Below are 20,633 nucleotides of genomic sequence, written 5' to 3'. Positions count from 1 at the left end.
TTGTCCACACAGCAGTCCTAAGCAGCTACTACCAATCAGCTGAGGGTGACATGCTTTGAAAAAAATCTGTTCGCTGTTCTTGCTTTCTTGTTTGCTTTCTGTGTGCTGTCATATTTTGGTATTAGAGTTATTAAATTTGCAAAATGAATTGGAGTTTTTTTCTTTTAATTTGCTTAGGTAATTGTGAGTGACATTTTGGGTTTGTAGAAGAGCTAGAGATCAGCATAGCTCTTTTGGGAATGTGGGGTCCAGCTTCAGGCTAAAAGGCAGGTATTTCTTAAGTGGGGGGAAGCCTAGGAAAGCATGGCAAACCCGAGGATAATAGCTTGAAAAAAATACAAAGGGGGGAAGCCAAAAGCAGAATGCAAAGAGAAAGAGTTCTAGAGTGTAAGTACAGATTAATTTTGAATTATCTGTGTAAGAATGGAGGGACAGAAGGGGGGGCAACTAGGGGTAAACATGGGAACAAGGGACAGTTTTCCTGGATTAGGAAAGTCTTAAGCATATTGTAAAGACTATGACACCAAAACCAATAGAGAGGGCCAGAAGGTAGATGGAAGAGTCAGGAATTTACAGAAGTAGTCCAAGAGGGTGGGGTGGGATAAGGTACCAGAAAATAGAACATGACTATTGAACAGGATTTAGGCGTATGGAAGCAGATGAATATAGATCATCATCATTTTAAGCAGTGATCTACAACCTGTAGTAGGTCTCAACAAAAATGGAGGTATGAATTATTTAGGGTTTGGATCTCATTGGGTGGTTATGATGAAAGAACAAGAGAACAAAGGCAGCAAGTGTGTGAATAAAGTCTTTTGAAGACTTTTTACCACTGGGTCACTTGGTGCTTGTCTCATAGTTGATGTATAGACAGTAACTTAAGAGGCAGACCATAGGACCCAAGCTGGTTAGGGATGGAAGAACATTGAGGCAGAAGACTGATGGGTTGGGAGATAATGGGGAAGTCAAAGGACTATACTCTTGATGTACAAATACTGCCCATTAAGAAATACCACATGTATGCCTACTGTGTGGAGGTGTGCTATTAGGGACCCTATGAATGACAGAGTTGTGAAGACTTATGAATGAGAGTGGGATGCTTGAATTCAAGGTCAGACGGAGGAGATGATGCCAAGATCCATGGGATGATAGGGTGTTGATCACTGGAGTTGAGGGGATCAGAGTGTGAGGTCTGTGTGATGGTCATTCACATGGACAGAAAACACTCAGGATGGCAACAAGAGTTAGAGAAGATGATCACTTGCCCAAGTGCCAGGTTCTTCTCTGAAAATAGGGATAAAGGTATCCTGCCCCCATTTACATCAACCACCAAGGAACAAGCTCCACCAGCACTCACAGGGACCTATCTTCTCCCATCTTTGCAGGTACTACCCCAAACTCTCAGGAACTCCTCACCCATTCCACATCTACAACACCAGAACTGGATCAGGATTAGAATCTCGAAAACAATGGGAGAAGTCTCCCTATGACCTTCTCCTATCCTCCTATAGGCAGTAAGAGAAGTCTTTATTGATCAGAGAATAGGAATTAAGAAAGAGCCTCATCCAGAGCTAGGTTGCTCCTTGGTAGTAGCTAGGAACTGAGACCTGTTTGGGAGCTGCTGAGGATTTCTTCTCCCAGTGAGGCCAAAGCCACAATCTTCTCAAAATAGGAGAATAGCAAGGACAGCAGTTCCTAAAGGTGGAAGATAGGACCGAAGCAGTTTGACATCTCAGAAAGATCTCAATAATGGGCAGGGACAGTGTCCAGGGCTTCCTCGGGTTCCCGGGAAATGTCCACATTCTGAGAAGAGAGTGCCCAGGGTTAATAAGAAAGAAGGAGACAGCAGTGTGGGGCCCTAGGACCTCCCCTGCCTCTTGTCCTTACTGTCAGATTCCCCTCTTTCAACCAGCTCTGAGTCCTGACCCTCTTCTTAGGGAGGCCTGGGGGGTGAATCTCAGTGTAAGGTCTTTTGGGCAGGGATTATCTAGGTGTCTTAGGTCTTGGCTGTATTTCCTAGATTTCTGGATTTTTTCCTTCTGGTGATGTGAAACACCCAGGATCTGGGAGGGTGCCTTCACCATGTGCTGTGTCCACAGTGGGCTTGGGTGTGGAATCTACCTACCTCAGGCTTCTCTCGGTGTGTATTCACAGCCTCCACATTCAGGTAGATGGACTCCACTTTGCAGCCTCAGAAAAGAATAACCCATTTGTCTGTAAGCCCCCAAGGTGAGCACAAGTCTTTCCTAAAGTTTCATTCCTACCCCCCATTATCACTCATATCCTAGCTTTATATTGTATACAGATTGTATCTGCTGGGTAGGGAATAGAATTCAGATGAGATATGTGATATTTTGGGAAGATGCCACATAAGAAAGAGGCTGCCAATAGGGCATCACCCCAGCTCTTTCCCTAAGTTCTCTTGACTTCCAATGCTCATTTGAACATGGGGAAAGAGAAGAGAGCAGATCTGTATGGCCTCCCCAAACTCTTTTGGCCAGTGAGACAGTGATCTAATCTATGTACGAAGGATGGAGCTCTGTGGATCCTCCAAGTTATGCTAGGTGCAATGGAGGTGAAATAGTCCTGGGCCACTGCCTTGGGCAATTAGGTCCAAGAAAAGTTTATTTTGAGGGTAATGTGGCTATGGCAACACTAGAGGAATGGAGATCACAAGGAGTTCAAGGGAACCTGAAGAAGGAGGAACATGCATCAGTGGGGCCTGGGGCTGGCAGAAGAGGCCCAATGCTTATAGAAGTCCCTTTAGATCATTCCTATGGGTAGGCTACATCCCTACTGCAGGCTTCAGTAGGGCATTGTTCCTTCTCACTCCCCCAACCAGATTTGATTCTGTCTTCTCCCTCCTCATGAACCTTTCATAGCTAACTAATGTCCCAATACAGAATATCAACTACCCAGACTGGTCAACTTTACTTTGGTTCCTTTTGGGGACCCCCTCTGGCCTTCTACAGTTCAGTGTTCTATGCTCAGTGCTTGGCAGAGACAGAAAACTGGAGGCAGACCTGGAATTTAGAAACCATCCTTGTTCTTCCCTATTATGTGACCTACCACCAGTCCCGCCTCCAGCAGGATGTCCAACCACCAACCAGGGGCCCACTCCCTGGACTCTTCGGGGCAAATGGTAGGCAATAGAGGCATGCTCATGGCCTCTATGTACCTTTGCTTATGAGGATGGGGCACTCACCATAAGCCACAGGTGTGAGTTTGAGCACTGTGTGCAGAGGACACTTGAGATAGGGAAGCTCATCTGGAAAGGAGAGGAGTAGGAAGCAGACCTCAGAGACAGTACTGGGCAGGACACCACCTCTCTGGCCACCAGGCTTTCTCAATGCTCCCCCTTTCACTTCCCCTTCCTCAGGTGGGGCTCACCATGGGTGCACGCCTCACATTCTGCAAAGGACAGTACTCAGAGCAATCTACACAGGAAGAAAGGGAGCAGCTAGGCCGGCCTAGGAGTAGGGAGGAAGGATAGCCTTTGAAAAACAGGCATACTATGTGTCCCATAGGAGAGTTGGGCAGGCCATGCAGAAATGGCCACCTCCTCATGCTCAGTGACAATAGGAAATCAAGACAGGCCTCACTCCAGCCCAGCCCAGGCAACTATCCACAGACCTCCCACCAAAAAGGCTCACAATTCCCATTGGCAAGTATTTTCTGTGACCATCCAATGTGGCAGAGGTGCATATGGCACTTACACCTCCCACAGCCTTTTCCTCAGCTTAGGCCTGATTTCTCCTATTATCACACTTGTTCATTGACAAATATTGATTCACTCATTTCCAGTTACTATTATGCAGAAAGTTGTTTTGGATATTTATGTACAATTTCCTTTCTGGGCCTATATTTCCATTAATCAGGTAGTCCTGAGAGGAGGGAGTGATTAGGCCCAGCCCATGGATTAGGACACTGGGGCTTCTAGTCTGAGGTCACACAGCCAGAATATGGCAGTGTAAGAAGTCAAAACCAGGACCCTTTGAGTACAAGAGCTTGCTCTGCCCCTGTAGTCTGTAGCTGCTGCCAGAGAGGGGCTCACAGCATCCTGGGGGCAACATACCCACTTGTGTGGCACTTTTTCCTGATACCCACCCTCCCAAAACCCCAGGATGCAATACAGACAGTTCCCTACCTCCTTTCATTTAGCTGGAACATGGTCGTGGCTTTCCATCCCTTAGGCCCATTCTAGGCTTTCAAGGCCTGCTACGTCTTTCCCAAACTCCTGAGACATTAGGAATTGTCCTGGGCATTCATCCTGCTTCTCTTTATCATTTTTGTCTTCATAAGCAGAAGCAGCCCCAGGGGCCAAGGGCTGTTGTGCATGATCTCACTGCACCCTCACTAATGCTCTGTGGTCCTGTTCACCCTCATTGTCTACATGAGGAAATAGACTCAGAGAAGGGAAGGCAACTTGACTAAGGTCTATGACTCAGCTCTGCTACTACCTCAACTAGTGGCCTTGACCCAGCCACTTCTCTCTCTCTGGTCCTCGTTGTCCCCATATTACAAGACAGGATTGGATTGGGTGTACCTCAAGCTGTCACAGCCCTATAGTTCTGTGGGTCTGCACTCCTTGCCATATCATCTCTCTGGGTCTTGTCCCATCACTCACCTGAATAACAGGAGAAAGACTATCTGCCCAGCCCTGTCCAACCTGGCTTCTAGGGCAGATGCAAGCAGCTGGCATGACCTATGTGTGAAGGTGGGTAGAAGTAGAGACAAAGAGGGAGGTGCAAATGTTCCTCACATACTCTGTGCTCATTTGAAAGGGAAGGGCCTCTGTCATACACCCTGGATCAACTCTGATCTCTGCCACTGTGTAACCCTATGACATTTGGCAAGCTACCTCACCTCTCTAGGCCTTTATTTCCTTATCTAGAAAAAGGAAATCATGTAGTGTCTACCTGATGTGAACATATCAGAAATCTAGCAGTGCAAGGTCCCTTATCACATATCCCATAGCTTATTCCCAGTGAGGAAGTTTAAGACCAGGTGGAGGAAATGACTTATCTGGAGTGTTCTTTCTTTTGAAATGAGCATCATAAAAAAGATGAGAATATTATAGACATAAAATACACTTTTGCATTGCTCTCAACCCCCCTCAAAATAACCTAGAAATGCCAAAGCTTCAGCATCTATATTAGAAATAGACTTTTATATGTGAAGGTAATTCAACAGTTCCTTGCCCAGCCACCTGCCTTAGTTTGAAGTTCAGTGTATACTGTCAGTATATAGGTATTCTGTAGATGCCATGTCTAGATTTTTTTAAATAAATTATCATTTGAAAAAAAAATGAAAGAAGAACCACTGTCTTGATGAAATGATCCCTTCAGCAAAGCAGAAACCTATAATTAGGAAAACCTATAATTAGAATTATGAGGCCATGAAAGGTCTCACTATCACCTGAGGACACCATGCTTCAGAGAGATACTGACTCAGCATTTTAGGCTGATGTAGACTGTTAATGTCAGCTTTGAAAACATTACATTGGAATAATGCTAATAATATACCCAAACACTTATATGGCCCACACAGTGTATTATGAAGTGTTCTAAGCTATTTACACGTTTAATGAAATTTCATCATTATTCTCCCCATTTTCCAGATGAGGAAACTAAGGCCAGAAGGGTTATAGTACTTTGCCAAAGGAAGTACAGTTAGGAATGATAAGTAAAGTTACAAATAATCTAAATCTAGGCATCCTTGTTTTAGATATTGTGTTTTTAACTACTAAGAAATAAACCTCCAATTGTGCATATAAAATCACATTCAGTTCCCCACACCAGGAACAGGAAGGAAGATGTTACCTGAACTTTTATCCAGGAAGTAGGCCAAGAGGCACCGCATGACAGCTTGGTGGCAAATCACCAATACATTTTCCTGTCGTTCTAGCTCCATTATAACCGGCTCCAGACGCTGAACCAGATCCTCATAGGACTAAAGGTAAGAGAAATCTTTGGATAAGGGGGATGAGGCATATTAGCCCAGAGAGGAAGAAATCAAACCTAGGAATCAGGAAACTTGATTCTGGGGCTGGGTGAGTTGTTTACCATGCAGTGTGATCTTAGGTAACTTATTTTCTTTATAGGGTCTCAGTTTCCCATCTGTTAAATGGGTGCAATCAATATAGTGGGCAAAATAGCAATAATAATACTCCCCACTACAAGATATCTTAATTACACTGTTGACACTTCAAAACAATAGGTAATTTCAACTATAGGATTCCAAAATGGAAAACTTGGTAAAAAGAATCAGAAGAGGGTATAAAAGCTATCGCTGTCCTGAGTGTATTTTACAATCATAGTAACCAAGGGGTTTGAGTTTTTAAATCCTTATAGAAACAGGATATAAAGCCTTAGGTGTGCATATTGTGGGGAGTTGGGACTAAGACTCTAACATAACTGGGAGTCCCTTAAAGGGCAAACCTTATACCCTATGTAAAATAGAAAATAGAAAAAGTTCATCCATGGGCAAAGCGAAGCAACAAGAAAATTTATCAGTCTCTCCATGACTTTTGGTGGAAAAAAATTAGGAAATGCCTTCTGTAAGAATTCACAGTTGCAAGTATTCCTGTAGGTGGGTTGGTGACATGGAATTACACTCCCCATGTAGGTTAGAAAATGTTTTGATGAGAGTTTAATAAAAAGTGGTCTCAAGTTGTTAACTCCCAGGAGTGCATGGAAGAAACAAATGGAAATTCTCTCTGGATTTTTTTCACCTCAGGCCACCTGGGATTTCCAAAACAAATTCTCACAAATACATGAGGAAATAACCTAGTATGGGTAAGAATAATTAGAAAAACAAGAAGATAATTCTAAAAACTTAAAGGATGCACCATATAAAATAAGTATGTTTGAATTTTTAAGAAATAAAATGATAGACTGTAAGAAATAAGATGGTATCAAATATATGATGCAGATTTCAAAATAAACTAAACAGAAGTTCAGAAATAAAAATGGTAATCATTAAAATTGAAAACTAGCTAGATATGGTTTAGTACATGCCTGTACTACATTCAGGAGCAGAGGCAGGAGAATTGCAAGTTCAAGGCCAGCCTCAGCAACATATCAAGACTATATCTCAAAATAAAAAATAAAAAAGAGCTAAGGATGTTGCTCAGTGTGCAGCACTCTGAATTCAATCCCCCAAATCTCAAAAAATTAAAAATTAAATTGAAGGTATAAACAGCATTTTATATAACTTAAAAAAGAGTGACTTGGAAGAGAAAGCTGAAGAAATTACTCAGAATGCAGCAAAGATATACAAACAGCTAGAAAATAAGAAGAAAAGTTAGGTGATATGAAAAATAAAGGCAAGATTAACATATGTAACTGTATTCAGAAAAAGATAACAGAAAGAATGTGAGAGAATTTGGAAGATATAATATCTGATGGTTTTCTAGAACTGATGAAAATTCCAACTTTCAGATTCAGGAAATTCAGTGAATCCTAAATTTAGATAAATAAAATGAAATTGATATCTAGCCATAATTGTGAAGCTCAAAGGTAACAGAGATAGATTTTAAAAGCAGCAAAAGAGGGCTGGGGTTGTGGCTCAGTGGTAAAGCACTTGCCTAGCATGTGCGAGGTACTGGGTTTAATCCTCAGCACCACATTAAAAATAAATTAATAAAATAAAGGCATTGTGTCCATCTACAACTAAAACAATTTTTTTAAAAAAAAGCATCAAAAGAAAAAATAAAACTAACCAAGTTTCTTAGATTAGAAGCCAGAATGGTAATATCTTCAAAATGCTGAGAATCAACTGTCAGCTTAGAGTTTTATTCCACACCAAAGTTTCATTGGTTATTGAAGACATCCCCCACAAATAGTTTTAGAAAAAACAAGGAACTTCCAAAGAAAGAAGGGAAAAAAGAACTCGAAAGGCAGTCTTCAGGTTACAAGCAGCAAGAATGATCAAAGGATTTCATAAACAAGTAGTTAAATCTACTGAGATTTTATCTCACTCCTGTCAGAATGGCAATTATCAGGAACACAGGCAACAAAAATATTGGCAAGGATGTAGGGAAAATGGTACATTCATACATTGCTGGTAGGATTGCAAATTGGTGCAACTACTCTGGAAAGCAGTATGGAGATTCCTCAAAAAACTGGGAATGGAACCACCATTTGACCTGGTTAGCCCACTCTTTGGTGTATATCCAAAGGAGTTAAAATCAGCATACTACAGTTATGCAGCCACATCAATGTTTATAGCAGTTTGATTCACAATAGCTAAGCCATGTAACCAAACTAGTTACCCTTTCATAGATGAAAGGATAAATAAAATGTGGTGATATACACAATGGAATATTATTTAGCTATAAAAAGAATGACTTTATGACATTTGCTGGTAAACAGATGGATCTGGAGACTACCATGCTAATGAAATAAGCCAGTCCCCGCAAAACCAAAGGTGGAATGTTCTCTCTGATACATGGATGCTAACTCACAACAAGCTGGGGAGAATAGAAGTTCAGTGGAGTGAATTAAACAAAGAGGAATGAAGGGAAGGGAAGAGGAATCAGAGTAGGAGAGAAAACTGAATGAATCTAACATGACTTTCCATGTACATATATGAATACACCACAGCGAATCTCCACCTTATGTACATCCACAAGACTGGGATCCTAATTAGAATAAGACATACCTCATGTTTGTAAAAATATGTCAAAATATACTGTCATGTATAACTAAAAAAACAAATAAAAAGAATAAAACATAGACAAGCTGGGCATTGTGGCACATGCCTGTAATCCTAGCAACTCAGGAGCCTGAGGCAAGAGGATTGCAAGTTCAAAGCCAGTATCAGTGAGTTGAGGCCCTAGGCAACCTTGTCCCCCCAAAATAAAAAGGGTTAGGGTCTTTTTTAAGACCCCCTCCCCTCCAAAAAAGGTCTGACGAGGTAACTCAGTGGTTAAGCGCCCCTGGTTTAAATCCCCAGTACAAAAATAAATAAATAAATAAATAAACATTAACTAGATGCAGTGGTAATAACAACAGTGCTAATTCATTTGGGGGTTAAGACCAAGGTTGAACTAAAATATAAAACAACATGCAAACTAGGAGAAGGAGAATCCAGAGTTTTAAAGTTCTTTTATTATTTGGGGTGATGGTGGAGAGGTTGAATCTAGGTTTTGTTAATAACACATTAAAATGTTAATTGTTCAAATCAGTTGCATAACAACACATAGCAATGAATTGAGTGATTCTGAAGTATAATATTTAGACCTCATATCCTTATTAGGATATCTGTAAGAATAAAAAGAATCATGATGAAATATCTTAAATATGTTAAGGACAACCTCTAAAAGAATGTAAACATTATATAACTTAAATATAGTAAAAACTCAATCCTAAAGGACTCAGGAGAAGAGAAAAAATTAAGCATGGGAAGCTCAAGATAAGATAATAGAAATAAACTAAAAAAATCAGTAACTAAAATAAAAGTAAAGGTATGAAACTACCATTTTTAGTTTGGATTAGAAACAGCAAAATACAACTATAAGCTGTTTATAAGAGACAAAAAACAAAAAAAATTTTGTATGTCTCTTTTTAACAAAGCCTCAAAATATATAAAGGAAAATGATGGCAAATTAAGCCTGACTTTACATTATCATTGCTGAGGTTGAAGATAAAATGTGAAAGTTCTTTTTAACTGAACAGAGTATCTATTGTTTTGTCTTCCCAAATGCCCTGGTTTTCTGATAATTGTTCACAGGAGTTTGTTTCAGAAATGGAGTGTGATGAGCAAAAGCTCTAAAATGTGGAACTGGCTAAGTGGGGGTTGGATAGAAAGTAATAAGTAGTCATTTCATATGCAAATAGGAAAGTGATGGTCTGGCTCATGTAATGGCAAAGAAGTTGATCAAAGTAGTACCTATTGTCCTTTAGGATGATACCAACTGTCCAGAGAGACTGGAGATGTAGTGCACTTGGCAATAAAATGTCTTAAAATTGGAGTATGTAGAAGTATTTCAAGTTTCTCCAGTGAGGTGACCAGAGATAAAGTGTAGGATAAAGTGGGTCCTCCTAAAAATAGAGAGAAAGCATTGTAGCTTTGTGTGTGTGGAGGGGTATTGAGAATTGAACCTGGGATGCTCTACCACTGAGCTATAACCCCAGCCCTTTTTATTTTTTAAAATTTTGAGGGGCTGGAGATGTGGCTCAGCGGTAGCGCGCTCGCCTGGCATGCGTGCGGCCCGGGTTCGATCCTCAGCACCACATACCAAAAAAGATGTTGTGTCCGCCGAGAACTAAAAAATAAATATTAAAAATTCTCTCTCTCTCTCTCTCCCCCCCCCTCTCTCACTCTCTCTTTAAAAAAAATTTAAAAAAAAATTTTGAGACAGGGTCTCGCTAAGTTGCCAAGGCTGATCTCCAACTTGCAATCCAATCCTCTTGCTTCAATCTCTAAAGCTGCTAGGATTACAAGTGTGCACCCCCATGCCTAGCATATATGTAGCTTTTTAATAAGAGGAATCTGTTGCATATAGCCATGAATTGATGGCCAATGGCCAAATCACTGTGTGCCTCGTAAGATGGCAGATGTTGCAAAACATGCTTTACCCTGTTTCTAAAAATGTGTTAAAACTGGAATTTTGGAAGTTGGAATGGAGTCGCTGTGGAGGAGTTCTAAGAATTAGGCCACCCTCCAAAACTTACCTCTCCTTTGGGATAGCGGTAACGATATTTATCTTGGTCCCGTAGTGCAAATTCTTCAGGGTAGTGTTCTTGGATTTCTTCATAGGTCATCTCCTCACAGACACCCTAAGAGAAAGTATTGGGGGACACAAGCATTCGCCTGGTGAAATCCAGACAGCCTTTGCCATAGTTCTAAGACCAATAATATGGTACTTGGGACTTCTGTGAGCACAGCTATGGAGTTGTGTTTGTTATTTGTGGGTGTGTATGTGAATATATATGTGTGCATGGTGTGTACTTGTGTGAGTATAAAAACAATAGTGTGTGGATGGTGGTGTGTTCTGGTTGAGTATATGATGCTTTTCTATGATTGTCTCAGTAGGTATATAAGTATACAATATACATATAATTATGTATTTTTACAAATATGTAGGCATAAGAATTTGTGGTTGTATCTGCAAGTATGTATGCAGCATGCTTGTTAAAGGACTTATGCCTTGCATATGTATTGTATTTGTGTGTGTGTGTGTGTGTGTGTGTGTGTTATGCCTGTGTGGATGTCTCTGTGGTATGTGTATCCATGCACATCTAAGTGTGTCTGCAGCACGTGTATCCATGAATATGTATCTTTCATTGTGTTTCTGTTCTATGTATATTTCTATTCCTGTGTCTGAGGCCTGTGTGAATTTGCAGTAATATGCTTGAGGTTTTGTATCTGTGCTATGTTTATGTTCATGTTCATTATATGCTCCTCTGTGTCCATGTGGGGTATATATAGGGCTGCATGTGTCTATAATGAGTGTGTCTATATGAATCTCTAGGCATGTGTATGTATGTGTGGTATAGGCATGATGGTAGAAGAAGGTCCCTGTGTCTGTGAAGTTCATATGTACAATCATAAGCATATTTGTGGCAGATATCTGTGATTTTGTATGCAAATACACATGCGTGAGCACAATATAGTCATATTCTTCCATTCTATAGCATTTCCTATCCCTCCATCCCGACCCCTACTTTAGATAGAAAAATAAGTGACTGATCCTTATTTTTTAACAGGTGTCTGTATTTAACAGGTGTCTGTATTTCAGAAATTTCAGAGAGCAAAACTAGTAAATTTCTAATGGCTTTAGAATGGGTTTCAATCTCTTTATCCAAGGAAGTAATGAGTTCTTTGGAAGCTCTTCACAGAAGAGCTTCCAAGTCGGCTGAGAAATCTCCAGGAGTGAGGTGGCTGCTGGAGGTAGTGGCAAGTGATGTTGGGTTTCTAAAGTTTCCTTAGGAGTGTGTAAATTCCAATTAAACCTTCCTGAAGTGGGAAAGTGGCCTCTGTTGTCTTTTGGGTCATTTACCAGGCTTCCCTCAGGGTTGTGGAACTGAACCCTTGTCACAACCTATAAGTAGCTCTGTAGTGTCGACCTTCTCCAACTGACACTGCCCATGGAAGAATGTGTACCCCATTCAGTACACAGGTCCTTCCTGATTGGCTTCAACTTTCAATTTTGAGGCAAGCTGGGAGCCTTTTGCCTATGGAAATGGCCACTGACACTCTCTTGACTTTAGGCAAAATGCTTAATTCCCCTTAATTTTATTTTCCTTACTTGAGAAATGAGAATTACAATTACCATGTAGAAGTGTTTTGGATATTAGGGATAATATATGTAAAAGATACTAGTACAGGGTGTACAAGGTACATTTAAAAGACTCAATTGATGGAATTAAACATTAATAATGTAATCAATAATAGAAAATAAATCAGAAACTTAGGCATCATTGCAAATTCTTGCTTCTTCCTTATTCACCCCCCCTATGGCCAACTCCTGAGATTCTGCCTCCTAAATCTCTCTCAAATCTATTCCTTTATTCTACCATCCATTTACCAGCAAATGTCATAATTTCATTCTTCTTTACAACATAAACTAAACTCTTATGATGACAAGTTTACATATTTGCACATGTATGTTTTACTAAATAGCCCCTTTCTAAATATGTGTTCCTTTGTACATCTATATTTACATATGTATATGTGAAATATGCACACACATACATTTCTAAATTTATAGAAGCATTTCTAGCATGTTAACCTACCCCATGCAAGTTATCTACACCTGTGGTGAAGCTCTTATGTTGGGTCTTAACAACCATAACCTGTGAAGTACCACCCATTGCCAATGTACTTATAGCATAGGTAAGAGAAGGATATCCTGAAAGAGATTTCCTAGTCACCAGAGTTGGATCCTTCACCTCTCCCTCTTCCTTACTCCTTACACTGTCAAGTACCATTGACCCTATTATTTTGGAAACATTCCCAAAGTCCTTCTTCATTCCATCTTCATACCACTATTCTGGTTCCACATGCCTTTGCCTCTTGCCACACTAATGCAGCCACCTGTCCTGACTGGTCTACATGCTCATCCTGGCATTGTTTTCACCTAGTCTCCATGCATGTACAGACTGGGCTTTAAAAATGGGAATTACATTCAGACCAATCTCCTTGACTTAGATCATGTCAATGGCTTCCCATCGATATTAGGGCAGGATCCAAATCCCTCAACATGGACTATAAGACCCTGAAGCCTAGATCTTTTTTCAGATTCATCTCCCTTCTCCCCAGACCTCACTATCACTGTCCCAGAATCTCTGTCATTCTTTCTTTTAGTTCCCCAAACATGCTAGGGTATCTTCTCACCTCTGAGCCTTCATATAAGTAGTTTCCCATCTCTGAACTATGTTTATTGTTCCACCCCAAGCCCATTTTGCATGTTTCTTTTCTCATCCTTGGCTTCCTTCATGAATCTTTCCTTATAAATCTCTCTCACATGTGTGGTCAGGGGCACCCTCATCTTCTGATCTTCCACAGCCCCTTATACTTCCTCTCTCGGAAACTTATGTCACACTGAGATAGAGTCTTGCTGTGTGCCTTTGGGCTCTCTAAAAGTAGAGTCCTTGTCTATTCCTGGCCTTCCAGGGATCCCTGAGACATAGAATAGTGTTGAGTACTGGATGATTGTCAAGAAATGTCTGTTGAATTAATTAGGTTCCCCATAAGAACTAGAGCAAAGACAACCCCAGGGATAAACCCATACTCAAACTCCCACTCTGTCAGGAGATTCACCCCTTCCATCTCACCGCATCAATCTCATTCAGGGCCTTCCACTGCTCATAGGGGACACCCAGGGCTTCAGCTGTCTGGATGGTCCTCTTCATGTGGCTGGTCCACACTTTCAGGGAGTTGATACACTGGGACTGAATGAAGTTGGCCAGTGCATAGGCATACTAGGGATGGGGTGCAAAGGAAAGATGAGGGGGAAAGGTGAGAAAGATAAGGCATCCATGAAAACAAGCTCAAATCTTCCACAAATTGTAGAGTGAAGATGTCCCAAATTTATAAAAAGGCATACCCTTGAGAAGGGAGGGATAGGAAGAGGTTATTCAACAAATACAAGATTACAGTTAGACAGGAGAAATAAGTTCCAGCATTCTATTTCACAGTAGAGTAACCATGATTAAAAATAAAATGTTGTGGGGCTGGGGTTGTAGAGCGCTTGTGTAGCATGTGTGGGGCACTGGGTTTGATACTCAGCACCACATAAAAATAAAACAAAGGTATTATGTCCAATTACAACTAAAAAATAAATAAATTAATTAAAAAATAAAATGTGTATAATTCAAAATAGCTAACATTTTGAATTTTCTCACCACAAATCAATGATAAATTCATGAGGGAATGGATCAATATGCAGTATATAGATATAATGTATTTGTATGTTGAAACATCACATTGTACTTGATAAGCATATGCATAATTACAAAGTGTAAAACAAAATAGAGCCATACTCTTTCCCATGTGGTTAAAGGTCAAGGAAACAGAAAAGAGTATGTGTGCTTGCACTTATGTATGTCTATGTATGTGTTTGCTTGCTCACTAAGTACCATACTAGGATATTCAATCATTCAAACAGATCCACCTCTAGCATTTGTGGAGCCCAGGACAAGAATACAAATGCTGGCATACCACCCAAAATGTTCCTTCCTTTTCCTTCCATTTTGGGCACCATCCTATGTTTCTATATGGCCTGAGTACATATCTGTGGACAATCAAGTCACATGACCAAGTTCTCTTCACACCAACCTCTACCAATTCCTATGCTCTACAGAGACCCCTTGGCCACCATTTGCCCTAAGATTGTATAAACTTCTGTGACACAGCCTGTCTTCAAGTGGTCAGACTCTCAGACAGGCCCATGTAGGCACTAGAAACAAATTCCCAGTCTTTAAAGATGGTAAGGTTCAAGATACTCAGAAAGTGGTCTGGAATGGGGAGGTAAGATTTGGGAGACATTTCTTTGATGCTGTGAATTCTCATTGCTTCAGCAGGGTTTCTAGTACCTAGGTTTAAAGGGAATTCACATATATATTGAGGATATGGGGCCTTTGCTAAGTGCTGGGGTGTTCTTATTCTCAAAACACAGCCAGTCCATGGTAGGAAACAATGGCAGCAACTGCAAAGAGCTGTGGGAGATCAGAAGACCAAGAGATCAGCTTTCCTTCTGTGAATAGTTGTGTCATTAATCATAGATGGTGTGTACTAGGAATATTTGCACAAATGCATGCAAGTGCACATTTGTATCTACATATATAAGCATCACAAATATACACTTAATAATGGATATGTGTCATCAGTCAATATGCTCTAGCTAAAAAAGTTCTTGCCTGGCAGGTAGGAGACATGAGTTAACCCCTACCCCCCACTCCTTTACACAGCCACTCAGACACATCCCTGCCCTTCTCTGACCTTTTTTCCTAAAAGTAGCATTTGATCATCAGGTCTATCTTCTGTGAGAGTCACTGTACATGATAAGTGAGGAGCAACAATACCACTCCCTGAGATGCAGTAGGTGCTGCATAAGTGAGAGTTACAGTGATGGGATTATAGTTGATGAGAAAGTACATTTAAACCAGACCTGATGCACTGTGCCCATAATAGTGCAGGATGGGCCTGGTGTGTGTGTGTGTGTGTATGTGTGTGTGTGTGTGTGATTATGAGTGCAGGAAACACACAGATGGAGATGGCCATGTGTCCATCTGGGCTCTGTGTGTGTGGGTAGGGCAGGGCTAGCTCCCGTCAAGAGACTCCAGGTACAGGTGGTGCCACAGGGGAGGGTGCTACATCCAGGCAGGGTGATACCTCCAGTGACCTCTATCTTTGCTCTGAGGAGCACAAGAAGTGAGTGTCAGATCAAAGTCTACCTCAAGGGGAGGCTGCCAGTCTGGAGGTAAAAAAATAAAATAAAAAGAGCCCCAAGGTCCAGGCCTTCTGGGGCAACAGTGTACCTGGGACACCTCCCATATCTCCAGCAGGGATGTTGAAATCAAGCAGAAAGACCCGGTTTTCAGTCTTTGCTTTGTCTTGTATCAGCTGTGGGATCTGCGACCTGGGGGACCTCTTTGCTCCTCTCTGAATCTCACCTTTCTCATCTATAAACTGGTGATGGTACTGGTCACCCCAAAGACCTGTTTTTAAAATTAAGTCAGGCCACACATGTGGAAATAGATGGCGCCATGACTGTGCATAACAATGAATCTCCCTCCTGCACTTTATTTCCCAGTTGTTTCAGCCGAAGTGAATCCTCCCAGCAAGCAATACCTGTGCTAAAAATCCCAGACAATTGGACCATGAGGTAAGCTTTGATCAGACACCCACTTATGCTCCTCAGAGCAAAGACAGAGGCCACTGGAAGTGTCACTCTGCCCTGAGGCACTACATGTACCTGGAGTCTTTTGACTAGAGCTAGCCCCTGCTCTGCCCACATAGCCCAGAGCCTAGCTGGACATGTAGCCATCTCCACATGTGTGTCTCCTACACCCACAAATGTGTACACACACACACACACACACACACACACAGGAAATATATCCCTTTGTGCAGCCAACATCCAGAATGTGGTCACTATGCCTCACTGGGGGAGGACGGTCATGCCCTGTGAGAGTCAGAGATAGGCCAGATCAGGGAGAGATGAAGCCCAGGGTTTGGCAACCTGCCTAGAAGAAGTTAACAGTTGTCAGGAGGCTTCCTGGAGATCCAGATCTTGGAGCAAGAGTTGGGCCTTGGAAGGGAACAGGGGAGGCAGGAAGATGCAGTAAGCAGTGGGGATAATTAATGACAGTGTGATTCCTGCAGTGGGTTGGGGAGAGAAGACAGCATTTTCCCTGAGTTGGGAAGAATGGGTACTCAAAATAGGTCTCTCAAGGGAGCTGTCTGTGTACATGATGATTGCCAGATGACAGAGTGGCAGAGGAAGACAGCAAGGTGTGTATGAACAAAGGCAAAGAATTGTGAGAAAGATGAGGAGACCTGTCATTCAAGGGCCAAAGGTGGTCATTGTGATGGGATGGAGAAGCAGCCAGATTTGGGCAGGTTAGAGTGAAGCTACCAGTTTGAAGGAGCATTTGGTCTTTGGAAGCAATTAAGTTGCTATTTCAACACTGTCTGACAGTATAGAAGGGCATGAGTGACCTGAATCTGCTTCTACCCCATCATTGGATACCCCCTATTCAGGACCCAGGTACTGGCAATGCTACCTCGGCCAGCTCAGGCAGCCCATCTTAGTGCATGGTGCCCTCCCTACCTGCTTGCCCCGAGGTGAGAGGCCAGAGTCACCTCCGATGCGGCCTTTGAGGTTGAGTTCACTCTCACCATGCCGGCATAGGTATATGGAGCGTGGTGTGACATGGATGTTCATGAGATAGTAGACTGTGCGGCTCTGGATGTGGTCCTGTACTCGGTTCACCATGTAGCGTGTGCCCACATCGAAGATCTTGATGTAGGACAGGTGGCTGGGCCAGACACAAGTAGAAGGGCAGATCAATGTCTGATGGTAGGGAGGGCTGATCCCAAGAGAAAACCCCAGCCACACACCTTGCTTTCAAGTTTCCTCTGCAATTCTGCTCTTAACTAACAAGATTCTATGGTTTGCCCTGTTCTGAGTATCTGTTCTAGAGTCTTAGTTCCTGACTATCCTACAGGATTTATTGCCTTCTACCATACCCCTCTTTCTCCTTTTCTCAGTTTCAGCTTGATTCCAAATCAAGCAGCTGGGGCTCTCTTCTCTGTGATTCACACTGCTGCAATAATCAGAAATAGAGTGATCTTCTGTATCTCTGAAATCAACATTTCATTGGCAGCTTCTGTCTTGTCCATTTCTCCTCCCCTTTAAATACTAATTGAAGTCTTCCCCTGTTTCTTTTTTTGCTACTTAAAATGTTCTATTTGTTCTTTTTAGTTATACATTACAGTAGAATGTATTTTGACATGTTATCCATATAGAGAGTATAATTTCTCATTCTTCTGGGTGTACATGATGTAGAATTACATTGGTCATAGGAAAGTAATGTTTGATTCATTCCTGCCATGATACAGTGTACTTTATATTCTACATCTGGGTGTGCATGTGCCTGTTTATCTCTCCACACTCAGAAAATGGAGTTAGACTGGGTGTTTTCCCTATTTTCCCTGCAGTCTACAAACACCCTCCTCTGTTCTAGGCACTGTGTTTGGGGTGGGACCCAGCATCTGCCCTTTGGGAACTCTTAGGCCAGTCAGGAACATATATTGGAAATATGTAATCAATGTTCATCATTCATTTCACAAATACTCACTGGAAGGTGTGCCAAGCACTGGGGCATAGGGATATAGAGGTGGTCCACAACATCATTGGAGAACTTGTGGTCCCTGCTCCAAGCTCCTCAACCACCTATCTGTGGAGGAGCTGAGGAATAAGTTGGAGATACTGACTAATCAGAAGATTAGAACCATGGAGCAAGACTTCTGAGGCCACTGATGTACCAGTCATTAATCCTTTGATTGTTAGATTGTAAGGAGTTCAGAGAGATTCCTCAGGTGTGGGAAGCTGGGCTTTGGAGCTATGCCACCAACACTGGTTGCACAGTAAGAAAATCAAGTGAACTTAAATATTTGTACAAGCCCAAAGTCATTGAGGAGTTTAATTCAGGAAACTTTTCCTTGATCTCCCTAGAGAAGTCCTTTATGTCTACACCCACTCATTATGCCCAGACCTATGATCCATGTCCAATGATTCCCACAGAGCACTTGGATTTGTTGAAATTTTCCGTGCATCTGGCAGGGATTGGAGATTTTAAGGTGCATGAATCCCTATGACTGTCATACAGAGAAGAGATTATTATCTCTGCAAAGTACACAAAGATAAAGCCATTTGCCTAAGGTCACCTTAGGAAGTAGACTTGGGCTTTAACTCTAGAATGGTCCTCTCTCTAATCATCTCTCCTAGGATCCTTAGAGCCTAGGAGTAGAAAATATCTGACGTCACATTGTTTCCTAGTTATTCTCTGTTCCTAACACTAGGTACAGCATGTCTCTAGGAGAACTTCCAAATCACTCAGCTATGTCTGACATTTTATGTGGCTTCACACATGAGCCCCAGCTGACCTTACCTCATGTTACCAAGCTGTACCCATAGCTTCTTTGTTTCATTCTTATCTTCATGTCTTTGTTGTACCCTTGGAATATCCCTTTGTACTTCTCTCCTCTTACTCAGATTTTTAACTGGACCATTACAAAGTGCTGTTCTTGCTTAAAAAGATGTCCCTTGGGGCTGGGATTGTGGCTCAGCAGTAGAGCGCTCGCCTAGCACATGTGAGGCCCTGGGTTCGATCCTTAGCACCACATAATAATGAAATAAACATAATGTGTCTAACTAAACTAAAAAACAATAAATATTAAAAAAAAAAGATGTCCCTTGCCAGATTTCCCTCGTTGAGCTCCTATGCATCCATCCTTCAAGAATCAGTACACTAACTCTCTACAGAAAGTCATCTTTGATCCCAGGGTCATGTAAAATCATTTAGAAGTGCTCAATACCAAAAGTATTACAGTAGCTCATTCTTATCCCCTACCATGTGTAATTTAAAATAAAAATTATAAACTTATGATAAAGTAGGTCCTACCAAATTCTAATTTTATGTTTTTTTTTCCATTTTGACTACCTTGATGCTGTTTTTATATTAAGTATGAAATGTTTTTAGGATAGTTTTCTTATTTTTGGAAGCCCCCACCTTGCCAGTACTCTAAGCACATGTTTAGTCTGTCTATTGGGCAACCCAGCTTTTCTAGATCTCTTCCTGCAAGTTCGACAAGGTTTCCTCCTCTGTGGAACCATCCTCCAACCATCACTTGGTTTTCTGTCCCCAAAATTGTGACCAACTGTGTATAGACTGTCCTCTCCAACAAACTGGAAATTCTATCAAATCAGGGATATCCCTTCCTTCTTGGAGTTCCTTAGGCACAGCTAAGGCTGTCCTTAATGCACAAACTATAAATGTTCATTGATGGAAATATAATGAAATAAATCTGGCCTACTATATACATCGTCTTTAGTTCTTTAGGCCCAAACCAATACATCAAAAAATAACAGAGCACTTGTAGTAGTCTAGACCCAGAGCTGGGGGCTTTCTTGATGCCATTCTTTCACTTCAGCCTCCCTTCTTTAATCTCCTAAAACCATATACTATTAGTCCACATGGTACGTTTGTGGAAATTTGAAAAGTTTATACTTTCCTCAGAGCATACAGAGCCACACTCTAGCACATACATACCGAAGTTGAACAAAGCAAAGCTGTGAAAATGCACATAAAGGCCATGGTCCTTGCACTGTCAACTCCCCCATCTGACATTTTTTTTTTATGTTATAGGGATATAAGAAAGGAAAAACCAGCTGGAAGTTTGGGAATATGGGTTTCAGTTTATGCTCTGCTGCTGACTCACTGTATTATCTCAGGTAAACCTTTAACTTGATCTGGGCCTCAGTTTTCCCTTCTAAGGAGTGGAGTAATAACAATGCTCATTTCTCAGTACTTCAGTTGGGTAAAGCTGAAAGAATGTTATGTAAACTTCTTAGGGTGGTGAAGATTATTTATGTCCTTTTTACAATTTATACTTGA

At 41.4% G+C, this 20,633-nt stretch overlaps 1 protein-coding gene across 1 annotated transcript in view; it reads right to left on the bottom strand.

The window, feature by feature from the left end:
* Positions 1-54: 54 nt before the first annotated feature.
* Pfkfb1 (6-phosphofructo-2-kinase/fructose-2,6-biphosphatase 1) overlaps positions 55-20,633 on the bottom strand; it is a 49,902-nt gene continuing 29,323 nt past the window's right edge. The window contains exons 8-14 of the mRNA XM_026407396.2: positions 17,285-17,492; positions 13,785-13,931; positions 10,680-10,784; positions 5,823-5,952; positions 3,206-3,268; positions 2,126-2,190; positions 55-1,803 (exon numbers count right to left, since the gene is read on the bottom strand). Of these exons, the coding sequence (XP_026263181.1) occupies positions 1,744-1,803; positions 2,126-2,190; positions 3,206-3,268; positions 5,823-5,952; positions 10,680-10,784; positions 13,785-13,931; positions 17,285-17,492 (778 nt within the window). The 3' untranslated portion in view covers positions 55-1,743. The remainder of the gene's footprint in view (positions 1,804-2,125; positions 2,191-3,205; positions 3,269-5,822; positions 5,953-10,679; positions 10,785-13,784; positions 13,932-17,284; positions 17,493-20,633) is intronic.

Source organism: Urocitellus parryii, chromosome X (genome assembly GCF_045843805.1).
Source record: "Urocitellus parryii isolate mUroPar1 chromosome X, mUroPar1.hap1, whole genome shotgun sequence".
In the NCBI taxonomy this organism is placed as follows: domain Eukaryota; kingdom Metazoa; phylum Chordata; class Mammalia; order Rodentia; family Sciuridae; genus Urocitellus; species Urocitellus parryii.
Note: the sequence above shows the minus strand (reverse complement) of the source record. Positions and strands in the feature narration are given on the sequence as shown.